Genomic DNA, 12,559 nt, shown 5'->3' with positions numbered 1-12,559 from the left:
AGAGGTATTGATCATTTGTACCTACTCCTTTAGAAATCTGCCCTGCAACGAAGGTTTTAAATGCTGACAACAGACGATACCATGATTTTGAGTGTCACACGAGCTCAAATATTGTGCAAACCAACTTATATCACTTGGGAGCCGAGCTGATTTTGAGTTTGGCACAGAGTACTCCGTCGTAACAGCTCATCGAGACTCATGGCACTGTCATTTTCACCGGAGCTACAAATCACATGTGATAATAATTGGGCAAACTGTAAAAACGAATTGTGTACATTGAAACTCGTTTACGCTGGGCAGTACGTTTGGGGCAAATTTGAATGCAGTGTTACTTTGTATCTAAATTTGCACGAAGTATTTATGACGATTCAAAGAAAGGGGTTTTGTCATACATGCATCCCGGGAATCAGACAAGGACCACCTAAAGCAATATAGCTAAATGGATAGCACAATATGTTAATGGGTATCAGAGATCAAATGGCCTTTTTTCGTCTTTGTGTGCATATACCTGAACATGAGGCAAAAATGTTAGCAATTTGTTTATTGAGGTCCCTCCTGGATTACGTTTTGTAAAGTTTGCACTAACGATTTCCTAGCATGGTTCTCCATATGTTTCCAAGCCATTATTTTTCCTCCCCTGAATCCTGTTCATTTCATAATAATTATTCTGTGTTCTGACTTTTTAAGCTCCTTGGGTCTATGTATGAAAAACGTGTTATCTCGGTTGGGTTCTCATTTGTTTGTAGATTTTAATGTGTGCATGCAGTTCAAGCACTCATCAAGAGAGTGTTTTTGATACTATTAATCTACTAAAAAGGAACGTATTAACAGAAAAAAACAGTCCAAAGATTTCTAAAACATTTTCGCTTTTGAAATTGATTGCTTTCAGACAGTGAGGTGGAGGAAACATTTCATAATTTGAACATAACAGACCTTAGTTTCAGACGGCTATGTTCATAAGTGCCCTTTCACTGCCAATGAAAGTAAATGAAACAATGGTATGCCTAATATCTCTGAATGAAAAATATAATTATTCTTATAAATCATTGAGCTCCAAGAATTATTACATGGTTTTACAGTGAAGCATAAAGCATGATGCGTCACTGTCTGTACAGGAGGTGTGTTGTTTTTGGTATCAGCAATATATACCTAATTCTTCTTGAGTGGTATATTTAGTGTGAGATATTTGTATATCGCAAACCTAGCCAAAAAGATCAACGGCAAGCATACAGAGAACGGGTGAGTGGAGAAGTAGCTAGATATTGTATTGTTATTGCATTGTGAAGTAATGTTCTTTAGAGAGGTCCTTCCTAAATTGGAGCAGTGTTGTGGTGTTCCTTATTGATATGGTGCCACTCGACTTGCCTTGCCCTGTGACGCAGCCCTCAGGCACTAGAGCCTCATAAGTTGATGGCAGATGTCCCATAGTGCAGGACCCTTGACTTGCCTTGTTCGGGATTTGCTGCATTGTGCTGGGGAGTAGGTGAACCACGCTCCCCAGCAACCTTTGCCCTGTGACACTGCCTTCAAGCACCAGAGAGCCATACATTCATTGCAGGCATCTCGCTTTCCAGGAAGTGCCCAGGCAAAGAGTGGGCTTATCTGCTCCCGTCAGTGCCAGGATGAGCCGGGGCAGGGCCATCTCTTTTTCATCTGCTACCAGAAGGTACAGATTTTTCAGTTGTCACCTTTAGTCCTTTTGATTTGTTGGCTCCCTGTGTCATAGCCCCATCTCTGTACCCGAGCGCTTTATCGAGTGACTATGGGGAAACAGAAGGCTGCCCCAGTCCCTGCGAACCCTACTTTGGGTTCCACTCTAGACGGCTTTATTCAACAAGCTGTGGGTCATTAGCAGGGAAATCAATTTGGCAGAACAGCATCTGTCCCAGACAAATTTGCCTGATCTGCCTCTAGAGAAATTCCAAGATCTACCTGATTCCCTCGTGCCTGCTGGGTTGCCCTCCCCCAGCTCCGCTCTTTTCCACCTGCCCTGGGCTCACCCACTTCCACCTGCTGTATGACTTTGGCTTATGTTATTACTGAAGGGGCAATGATATGACAGTGCCTGACCAACCACCGACTCGACTAACTAATAGGCCAACAATAACAGAGGGGGCAAGAGGAACAGACTGGACAGGAATGGCAAGTCACAAAGACTTCATCCAGTACCATCTACTGTACCATCTACTGTGCCATCTACCCCAGGCCCATATTCAAATTGTGGTATCAACCCCAAAATTATGAGCTGTATGTAAGAGTCCTTGGTGGCTCTGGCTGTGGAATTGTGTAAAATATTTTTTTTTTCTCACTGCATCTCTGGTTCCTAATATTGACAAACTAGGTAAGGTTGAGGAAGCCTTTGCAAAGCTGAAGAATACTATGCTTATGCAACGCTTTGCAAAACCTTCTCTGCCTGGCTCTTTAGGCTGTTCCACTGATAAGGCCCTTCCGACATACCTCTCATCATACCAGTCGGTCTCCGGTGGTGCACCTGTTTCCTCTCTAGCCATCAGGGGTACAGTCTGTTACTCTAGTCCAGCCAGGCCTACTCATGTACCAGGGGCAGGCCTACACAAGTTTCCTAAATATGTTAGTGGATATGTTAGTGGAGACTGGGCTCAGCAAGCAAAATCGGATAGCTGTGGAAGCAGGCCTGTTGATTTTATCCAGCGTTCTGGTCCTTCCAGGGGTCATACGTTGCAACTGCCCCCTCAGGCCACCCCTTTCGTTGTGATCTGAAGAAACATACGCCCATTAAGCAAGAGCTCATATGAAGATCATGAGCAATTAGCTAATAAGACTGTACATTGGGTCAACAGTTGAGTGTATGGCCCCTTGCTAGGTCAAAAACAGATAAACCTTATGAGTAGAGTTCCTTGGATGGACAACACCCCAAAACCAGATGGTAACAACAGTATTGTTATTAACTTTAAAGATAGAAGGGTGGCAAATGATATCTTGTCTAAGTGAAGTTTTACTCGCCCCTTACCAAATGCTATTGAGACTCTTCCATTGGGCTATTTTTCCTGACTCCAGAGGTGTCTGCCCACCCCGTTACCATCTGAGCCAATTGTGGCTACCTTTAACAGGTTTATTCCTGTTTTGCAATTGGACCTACAGGATTGACTTCCTGTCATAGCTACTTCCTCTGGTTTAAGTGATCCAATAGCTGAGCCCTAACAGCCTGGGAGTTATAATGATTCTAGGCGTCATGTGCCTGCTGGGTCTAGTTCCATCCCCACTAGGACGATCATAAGTCACACCTTGCAAGCATTGCCCATAGCCTCCTGGTTCATTGCTGGTTTAAACAGCAAATGGGCTAGGTTAGATTGGCTACGCTATTATATGTTTACAAAATATGTGGCTTATTGACCCTATTTATGTAAATGGGTATGTTACCTAAGACACGCCAACAGTGGCCATCAATATGGGCAGGGCCAAGGGTGGTTTGACCACACTTGTTTCGCTTTCCTTCCTTTCATACGTGCTATGGACAAAGTGTGATCTTGTTCCAGTGTTCTGTCACAAGAGTGCTGCTGGTAAACCGTCATTATAAAATTTTGGACCACACTAAGGCTGACTTAACACACTTTTTACTCAAGGACATTGAGAAATGTACCTGCTATAATCAAGGTGGTTGAGCTCTGGTACTGCTGGGGGATTTAACTTAAAAATCTGCCAGTTCTCTCATGAAAATACTTGTGGGTTGGAGAATGAGGTTTGGGTTCCTATAACCCATTTTGTACATTATCTAAATTTAACCTTAATTTCTCTTTTGAAGCTCTGAGCCTGACTCCTAATATTGCACTCTCTCTCCATGGGTCACTTATCACTAAAATCCCTACACGTTTATTATCTTCCAGAAAGCACAGGGTGATAAAAGTATCGTCGAAGGTTGATAAACCCCTTTTCTTAGGGCAGTTGGGGTTTTCTACATATGCCTATTCCCTAGTCTGTTTACCTGACATCTACACACAGGGGTGGGGTCCTGCACTCCTCAATAGCTTTGACAGGACCTGTTGTGGAGCTTTTGATCTTCTCTTGGTTTTGTATAATCGGGGACCTATGCCACCTTTAAAGTGGTTTGAGGCTCATTGCACCCAGGCACACAATCAGTTACTCTCTGTGCTGAGACAAACTCCTAGAGAACAGGATGCAGTGAGGAGACATAGAATTCTGTATTTAGACTCCCTTAAAATTAGGAGGAACATTATCACAGAGGAAGCTTTTTCATCATTGGTTCAGGCAAGTGAACGTAGGGACTTTTGGGCGTCAGTGAATCGCAATTTGTTTAACGCCTAAAAAGTCCCTGGTATTGACAATGTTATTCCATCTGAAACCTGGATTGCCCATTTTTCTAAGATTTACGCTGATCCTGGTTTTAGGGAACCCAGATATCCCTGAATATATCTCACTAGTTCTTCCTCAGCTATTGGCACCCTAAATGTGTCCCAGCCTTCCTCTAAGTTTCCTATAGGCCCAGTTATTGAACTGGAAGAGGTTATGTGGATTGTGGTTATTTGTCCAGTTCGTTGGGCCCCAGGCCCAGACTGGTACCCCCTCATATATTTAAAGCTAATATCCCACTCTTGGCCCCTTTACTGGCAAACGTCCCTAATGCTGTCCATCCTAAAAACTGGTCCCATGCAGCCATTGTTCCTTTTTTTAAAAAGGGCTCCCACTGCTATTGTCCATCTCATAGATTATTTCACTGTGAAGATTATGGTACGAAATCTCTTGGATCTTTTGCAACTTTGGGCACAGGAACACAACATGATCTCAGGTCCGCAATTCGGTTTCCGATCTACACTAGGCATAGACAAGCAGTCCTTAAATCTATATCTGTTAATTGTCAAATACACTGTGGCCAAGTGTGGCAAGTTGTATCTGGCTTTTATAGATTTGAGTTCTGTTTTAGACTCTGTCAACAGGTGTAAACTGTCGGGTATGATGACCGACATGGGGATTGATCTACATTGTTATCTTCCTTAGAGATCTGTACAAATATGTTATTGCCAGTGGTAGGTATGGCCCAGGTGGAGAAATGACACCAGCTTTCAGCCTGGCAAGGGGCATACACCAGGGCTGTGTCATGGCTCCTTTTTTCCTTTGCCTCTACATAAACAGCTTGTAAGATAAACTGGTAAAGCTCAGGGCAGACTGCCCTCCTCTAGGTGCCCGGAGTATCCCCACATTGATTTGTGTAGACAATACTGTCCTAATTGCCAGGACTGCAAATGACTTACAATGTCTTCTGGATGGATTTTTTGAGTTTATGGCAAGTTTAGAACTTATGGGCAACCAACATAAGACCGACGTAATGATCATTTGGGGAAGGAAGAAGGATAATGTGTCCTTTGTAGTGAAGAGCAAGAAAATTGGTTCTGTTCCTACTTTTTCCTACCTTGGCATCCCCATGGATACACGTCTCTCTCATGGAGTCTGCTGAAGATCAGTAAAGCTATTGACTTCTCAAAATCAGTGGAGGCCATCCTCAGTTTTGCATGCAAACTTGGTCAGAAACCAATAAAGGAACTTTTGATGGTTTACAAAGCCAAATGCTGTGCTATTGCCTCATATGGGGCAGGGGTGTGAGGCATTGAAGATCAGTGGGCTCTTGAAAAAAATGAGAGTGGTTTTATTAAAAGATTGTTAGCTGTCCCCAAAATTTGCACTAAAATCCAGCCCACATTTATTAGGACTGTGCTTGCAGACTGCTTAAACCTCGAACACCGTTTGAGTATCTCTTGGTTAAAGTATATACAGAATATATGTCATAGTATGGGACAAGAGGACTTATTTTCCTCTCCTAGCAATGCTTTAGCCTGCTCGATTAGGACCCTGAAGAATGTGTTTTTGGAGGGATGCCGGGAGAACAGAATCCTGAGTGCAGTAGATACACCAACAGTCCAGACATATATGGGGATTTGTCCGGCTGTAATTCCTGTGCCATACTTAGTGTGGGTGGCAACATGCATCATACATTTTATACTGACAAAACTTAGACTATGCGAGGTGCACTTTCTTGCTGCTTTTCCTTCACAATGCCCATATTTTTTACACCTTCCTCTATGCCCTAGTAACAACCAATCAATCAACACAAACTTCCTTACATTTTATGGTATTTTGCAAATGTTATTCGATGCTGAGGAAACGTTATCTGTTCCACATCCTCAGGGTGGCCAGTATTCATTATTGTAGAGCCACATTTATCTACTTGCAAACCCTACTCACAGTTAGCCTCTCTGCTGCCACATATATGGAACGTACCATCAAACAGCAGGCTACTGTTTTTATGTGATTATTTAGGAATTTTTAGCTAGATATTTAATGTATTTATGTATACTGATTGCTGTGTTTTTTTATTGTTGTATTAATTGTCTTCTAAATAACTTTTGCTCAGATTACTCAGGGGACATAGTGGAACCCCAATGAGCCCTCTATTTATAATGTTTTTAAGTAGATATACTGTTTTGTACTTTTATGGTTCAATTGAGCCGAAGTACAGTAAAAAAAGAAAGAATACCACCTCCTGGATTCATAGATGGAAAAGGCCTTGTGCCTTGTTCTATCTTGTTACACCTCTTCTCCTGTCTTTAGTGGTTTGGCTATGTGTGTCCAGAGATGATGAGCTTGTCCACAAGATAAGCGAGGGTTCTGGTCATGATGGCTCTGTAAATGATTTAGCTGGTTTTGAAGATGGTGCAGGATGGCAAGAGAAGCCAATGGAGTTCTATCAGGATGTGGGTGGTGTGATCATACTTCTCCTGGCCAAGGATGAGACAGACCTCAGAGTGTAGGGTGCCCTTAGGGGTGAACCCAAGTGACTTGGCATTTGGTGAAAGTTGGGATTTGAAGCCATCAATGTTTATGTCATTGAACTGGGTTTGTACTATTTCCTGTTTGTTGTTGGGAAATAAGCAAATAACCTGAATTCTGTCTTGGTTGGATTGAGCTTCTGGTAGGCGCTGGACATTGAGGTCTGGATGATGTGCAGGCAGTGCTTGGGGTATTGAATGTGCAGAGCACAGGAGACTTTCAGGTTGACTAGCATATCATCTTAATATTGGTGAATCTTGATGCTGTTATCTGCAAGCAGAGTCCCAAGGGGGTCCATGTAGAGACGGAAGATGACTGGAGACTGTAGGGAACCCTGAGGGACTCTGCAGATGAAATGGATCTTTTGGGACCTGACGAGGCCTGCATGATCAAACTGGTATCCTTTATATCTTCTTCCAGCCAACATGTTTCTTCACAGTGGCGGCTGGTAGGAGACAGGGTTGGGGGAATACAGAAAAAATTCAACTTACTTACTGGTGCCGTCACCAGCCAGTACCGCTCTCTCCTCCGCCGGTCAAGAACCGGGGACAGAAAGTACCCCGGCTTTCAGACTCCCCTGAACAATTGTGATGCTGTTGATTGCAGCATTGTGATTGGTATAAGTGTCATGGTTCGGTGCTCAGGGAGAGAGTGGAAGCCTAGACATTTTCTCCACCCAAGCTGTAATGCAGCACAGGAGGGCCGGCCAGATAGTCATGTGCACTTTAGGTTCAGCAGAAGCAGGCTATCCTCCCCCCTGTGATGAAGGGGGCCAAGCCCCACCCTGCCCTAACCTGGCTCCGCAGTAACTGCAATACAAACAAGCATTTGCAATACAATAGGTCTCGCATTTTTTAGATTTAGAGCTATTGGCATTGTAAATGGCAATGTATTTAATCAATGTGTTTTGGTTTGGAGTGGAGTGAATGTATGTGTTTTGGAGTGGAATTATGTGGATTGAATTGGAATAGTCAGTTGTGGAATTGTGTGGTGTGTAGTGTATTTGTGTAGTGCAATTATGTGATACAGTGAATTGATAAGGGTGAGAGCTGCATAAAATAGATAGGAAGATTAAGACAGGTAGGTTGATTGTGAAGTGGTGAACTCTAGATAGAGGTGGTGCTTAGGTGGTGCTGAGTGAAACTGAGGTGGTGCTGAGTGCTGCTTTGGTGCTGGAAAGAGAAGGCAAGTTGTGAGCATGTCCTACTGGTTCCGCCAGCAGATCTGCCAGATGTTAGTGAGTTTTACTGCTTTTGTCTTTGATTATTAAGAAGAAAATCTGTCTTGCTCATGGTTATAGTAATTCTGAGTGTGGATGAGCTGCTTAAAACCTTAAAATAATCGACGTGCCCCAAAATGAATGAAAGCCCACTTTAACAAAGAGGAAAAGGCTTAACACAATAGCCCGTCATTAGTTAATATGTTTTAGGAATAAAAATCCATATACTATAGCTGATAATAAGTTGCACTCTGGTGCATTTTAAAATCAAAACATCAATTACCGAAACACCCAAAAAAACATGCAACCATCTGCAAGGACTGGCTGAAAGTGTCACACGTGCATTGTTGGTGTGCATGAACAAGTACACAACTTATTACATTGAACATCTGTAAACATTGAGATTTTATGTACAAAGGTTAAAGCAAAACTACAAGTCCCAGGGTGCAATACGTTGTTGGTTAATAAGCTAGCATTAGGTAAAGTTGGCAACAATAGGGGGTGTTGGTATCTTTATCTAGTTGGAAACATTTATAACATCAACTTTCAAACCCATTAATGTGGTGTCAGAACTCATGTTTTGTAACATATAAAGCATTTTATGACTGATTAACATGTACCTGACATGCAATAGTTGCTGTCTAGTAGAGAGAAGATAGATCCATGTTTTAATCCCGGCATCAGTAGTTTGAGTGATACTGTGTAAAGCACGCTTTTGCAATGCCACAACCGTTATCTAGAAATGTGGGGTTCATTTGCACCCTAGGTGAGTGAGGATTTTAATCGCTATCTAAAACACACAGTCCTCACACAAACCGCCGTAGTAATGGCAACAAGCAACGCAAACACAGGAGCCTCAACTGAGACATAGAATATCAACAAGACACCGCCCACGCATCGCACCAGGAAATATTCCTCCTACCCTGTGCTTCTCCACTCTCACTTTTTCTTTTCTCAGCCACTGGGACCAGGGGAGTGGGTAATCAACAAACGTGCAAGAGACAATAAGAAGGGAATCAGGGGGGGACGGAGGGGGAAACTAAAGACTATCGATATATACGGAGGCATGAACCAACGGAACACACTGCTAGATCTGCACAGCCACAGTCAGAAGTACTAATTGCCAATATGATGGAATTGTGTCCGGGCCCCCCCCCCGGCCCCCTCCCCCCGGGCGTTTTCTTCTCTTTCCTTTATGAATTACCCCCCATGTATATGTTACGCAACATGTACATATAATTTTCAATAAAATATAACTGAAATAAAAAAAAAAACTCACAGCAGTAAAAAACCAAGACCACAAGGCAGGCTCTTTAAAATGCAAAAATATATTTTACCTGTGAGAGCCTGCAGAAGAGCAGGTATGAATAGGATGCCGAGCACGATTCAGTGAGCTTTGGGGCCATAGGGGCGAGGAGGATTGGATGAAAGTAGGAGCGATTTTAGCAGAGAAGTGCTTTTCCTGTGCCTGGGCTGCACGTGTGCTCTCTGCTTGTATTATCCCACACTCCCATGGCTGTGCATGCTGGTGCTGCAGAAGGTTATATTAATGGAACTGCAGACAGTCAGAGGCCCCCCTACCCTCCCCCTTTCACCATTCCTGTGAGCAGTAGGGGGCTGGTTATCCCCTGCAGTGCCCGTCCTGTGCTTCGCGCCCTGCAACCATGCCGTGCGGTAAGACCAACAAGCATTTGTAATGCAACAGAATGCACAGCAGACACACTATATATAAGTGAGTGTAAATCAGTGTATTGCGATTACCAAGAAGCAATCTAAACATTACATCCTTTTCACTTCTTCCTAATTGTAATCCCATGGCATAAGACTAGGAAGAGGGAGTAGAAACTGAGTCTTGGGGTTACTAGTAAGTAATTGAAGCATTTCCACACCATCGCTAGCTTTGGATTTTAAATATGTTAATGACACACAGAGTCCACGCAGAGGCCTGCTACACTGTGATTGGTGCACAGAAATGATCTGCTCTGTTGGTTCCTGACACACTTTGGCAAGAGTTACACTTCACACGGAAGGGCAGCGGCTACTAAGTGGGTGTGGGCCCCAAAGCAGGCAACAAAAATATCCACCCCCTGCCAATCAGTTGGGTATTAAAATATAACCATAACTAAGTTGCAGTGAGATCCCTTCCATCCCCGGGCCTGGTGCCACTGCACCAGCAGTACAAATAATATGTAGCCTTCAGAAGGCGGAGTTTACCTTTTCTCTCAGCCTAGTTGCAACATCTGTAAATCATGTGCCTTACACTTGGCTCGTGGTGCCCTGAGCGTCCCCTGCCTTGTCGTCTGTTTACACGGAATCCCCTGAGAGAACGGAACAAGATTTGACAGAGTCAGCATGGCATGGGTCACAGGTCACAACAGCCTTTGACTAGGACATATCATCCATGGCCTTTAACGATCATTGTTTTGGTTGGTTAACAAGAAACGTAATAAACATCACTCAGCCTAACAACCAAAGCGCCAACCCGGATTTCCAATCAGAAAAGTGTACATTAGAGTGCAGGCAGCTCAACTTCCGAAGACATGACATCACCACTGAAAAGATGATGAGGCTGTTAGCTTCAGATATTAAAACCATGCACACATTAGCACTGCACACTTGGAAAACAAGTAAGTAAGTCCCAGAGCACGGCGTGGCTTTTGTTACGGACATAAGTTAAAAAAATGCCCTTGCTACTCTCTGACATTCCTTGTTTAAATAAGTGTCTAATACAGATACTTCAGGTCGAGCAGCTCAAAAAGCACAAGGACTCTGGGTAGCTTTCTATTAATTTCTGCACCAGCGAAATTATACACAACTGCCGAGCTTTCAGGTTATGTGACATTTCTGTGTGTGTTTGTTTTTTTGTGAGATCAGAGTGGAAGAGCCCTGGTCAAGAGAGGGGGCGCCAATGGCCCCTTTGTGCGCGCTACCTCGCAGTAACTGCGAGCAGAGGTAGCAAAGGGAGTGTACACGAAAGGGGGCTTTTTTGCTGGGCTCACGGAGAAAGGGCATGACAGGCAGCAGCAAATTTATTAGCGGACAGTGAGGCACTCCATAAAAAGACAAGACAGCGCATTTCACAGCTCTGTTGTTCCACAGCCGAGCTGCGCTGCGGAACCTGCAGGTGGAACTTCAGCTGCCAAGAAGGATCGGCAGAGTGTTGGCACAGCTGGCGGGAGGCTGCGTTTGCCTGGAACTTGGTGCTGCCCTTGTATTAACAAATATCCATAAAAAGAAAGGCATGGGGCAGCGTTCCTTGCCGTAAACATGAAAACATTATTATTCTTGCCCAGTCATGCGTGCGTGATGCCTACATAAAACAAGTAGTCCCTAAAAGAAACGATAACAGCCAGCAGCAGAACTACATTGTAGTTGGTCGGTGCTGCTTCCTGCGAAATGGAAGCAAACCGGAAGTGAGGAATCGGATGACCAGCCAATGAATGAGCGAGTTAAAAACAAGCAATGACACATTTAACCAATGAAAAGTGACAACATGAAGATAAACAAAATGGGTGCAGTTTCACTACTATACAATTACTTATGCCTTGTAGAGGCAGCATGAGCTGCCTATGCGAGACCTAAAAATAAAATGATAAGAAAGCTCCGTTATTATCATTTTCTTTTTTCTTTTGCAATGCTTTAAAGAAGTCCGGCAAATCTCCTCCACCTTAGCGGAGGAGCTGCAGCTGTTTCTTCAAATCATTATTAGTAGCCAAAGTCAAGTGAGCCCTAACCCCCTACCTAGAAGGAGAACAGTCAATATAGGAAACACTCTGTCCAATAGTAGGCAGGCCTGATGTGAAACATAGAAATTTTTACTAAAATGGTTTCTAATGGATGACCTAGCTGGAGAATTAGATAACATACATCTAGCTGAGGCTGGAGATGAACGAGTGGCCCTTTTTAGTTTTTAGCAGTTGGTAAACATGACGTCATCTTTCTGGTTCAGATTGAGATGTCGGAGAAGGTCTCATGTTCACAAACTTCAGTTTAATAATAATAATTATAAGTGGCTCAACATAGATTGCTGCCAATTGAATCAAGATTTACTGTGTACGGAAAATGATTTAATTGCTCAAGAAAAACACAAGGCATCTAGCACTGATGACGGGATTAATTAAAACAAGCGGCTAATGATGATAACATAATGAAATTCTTGCATCCCATAGGTATAATGGCTCAAGGAATGAACTTGATGGTCACATTAAGGCCCATGACTGGATTTGTCAGTTCAAGCACTTGTCAGAAGGCATGAGGAGTGAAATGTGACTGCGATAGATTCAATAAGAAAGGAGATCGCAACCCGTCTTTGACATTCCTATCATTTGAGTTGGGATGTGAAATCCTGAGCCAGAGCCCATATAAGCAGCTTGCCTAGATGTACTGGAAATGTATAGCACAAAGATCAAGTTTAGTCAAGGGTTTTTAATGTTGTTGCAACCTTAGCTTCTGTATTGCTCTCATGGTAGATGGCCATATTAGTCCCACTACAGAAAAAGGGTATCAAATATCATCCTGGCA

General features: G+C 43.3%; 2 protein-coding genes across 3 annotated transcripts in view; one reads left to right on the top strand and one right to left on the bottom strand.

Moving 5' to 3' along the window:
• Window positions 1-12,307, top strand: part of LOC147707368 (uncharacterized) — a 93,247-nt gene extending 80,940 nt beyond the window's left edge. The window contains exon 3 of the mRNA XM_086925092.1: window positions 12,208-12,307. Coding sequence (XP_086781218.1) covers window positions 12,208-12,307 — 100 coding nt within the window. The remainder of the gene's footprint in view (window positions 1-12,207) is intronic.
• The window catches only part of DLGAP2 (DLG associated protein 2), an 800,561-nt gene that overhangs the window by 471,501 nt on the left and 316,501 nt on the right, over window positions 1-12,559 (bottom strand). The gene's annotated exons all lie outside the window — the stretch shown is intronic.

Source organism: Lissotriton vulgaris, chromosome 6 (genome assembly GCF_964263255.1).
Source record: "Lissotriton vulgaris chromosome 6, aLisVul1.2, whole genome shotgun sequence".
Classification (NCBI taxonomy): domain Eukaryota; kingdom Metazoa; phylum Chordata; class Amphibia; order Caudata; family Salamandridae; genus Lissotriton; species Lissotriton vulgaris.
This window is presented reverse-complemented; position numbering and strand designations above follow the sequence as displayed.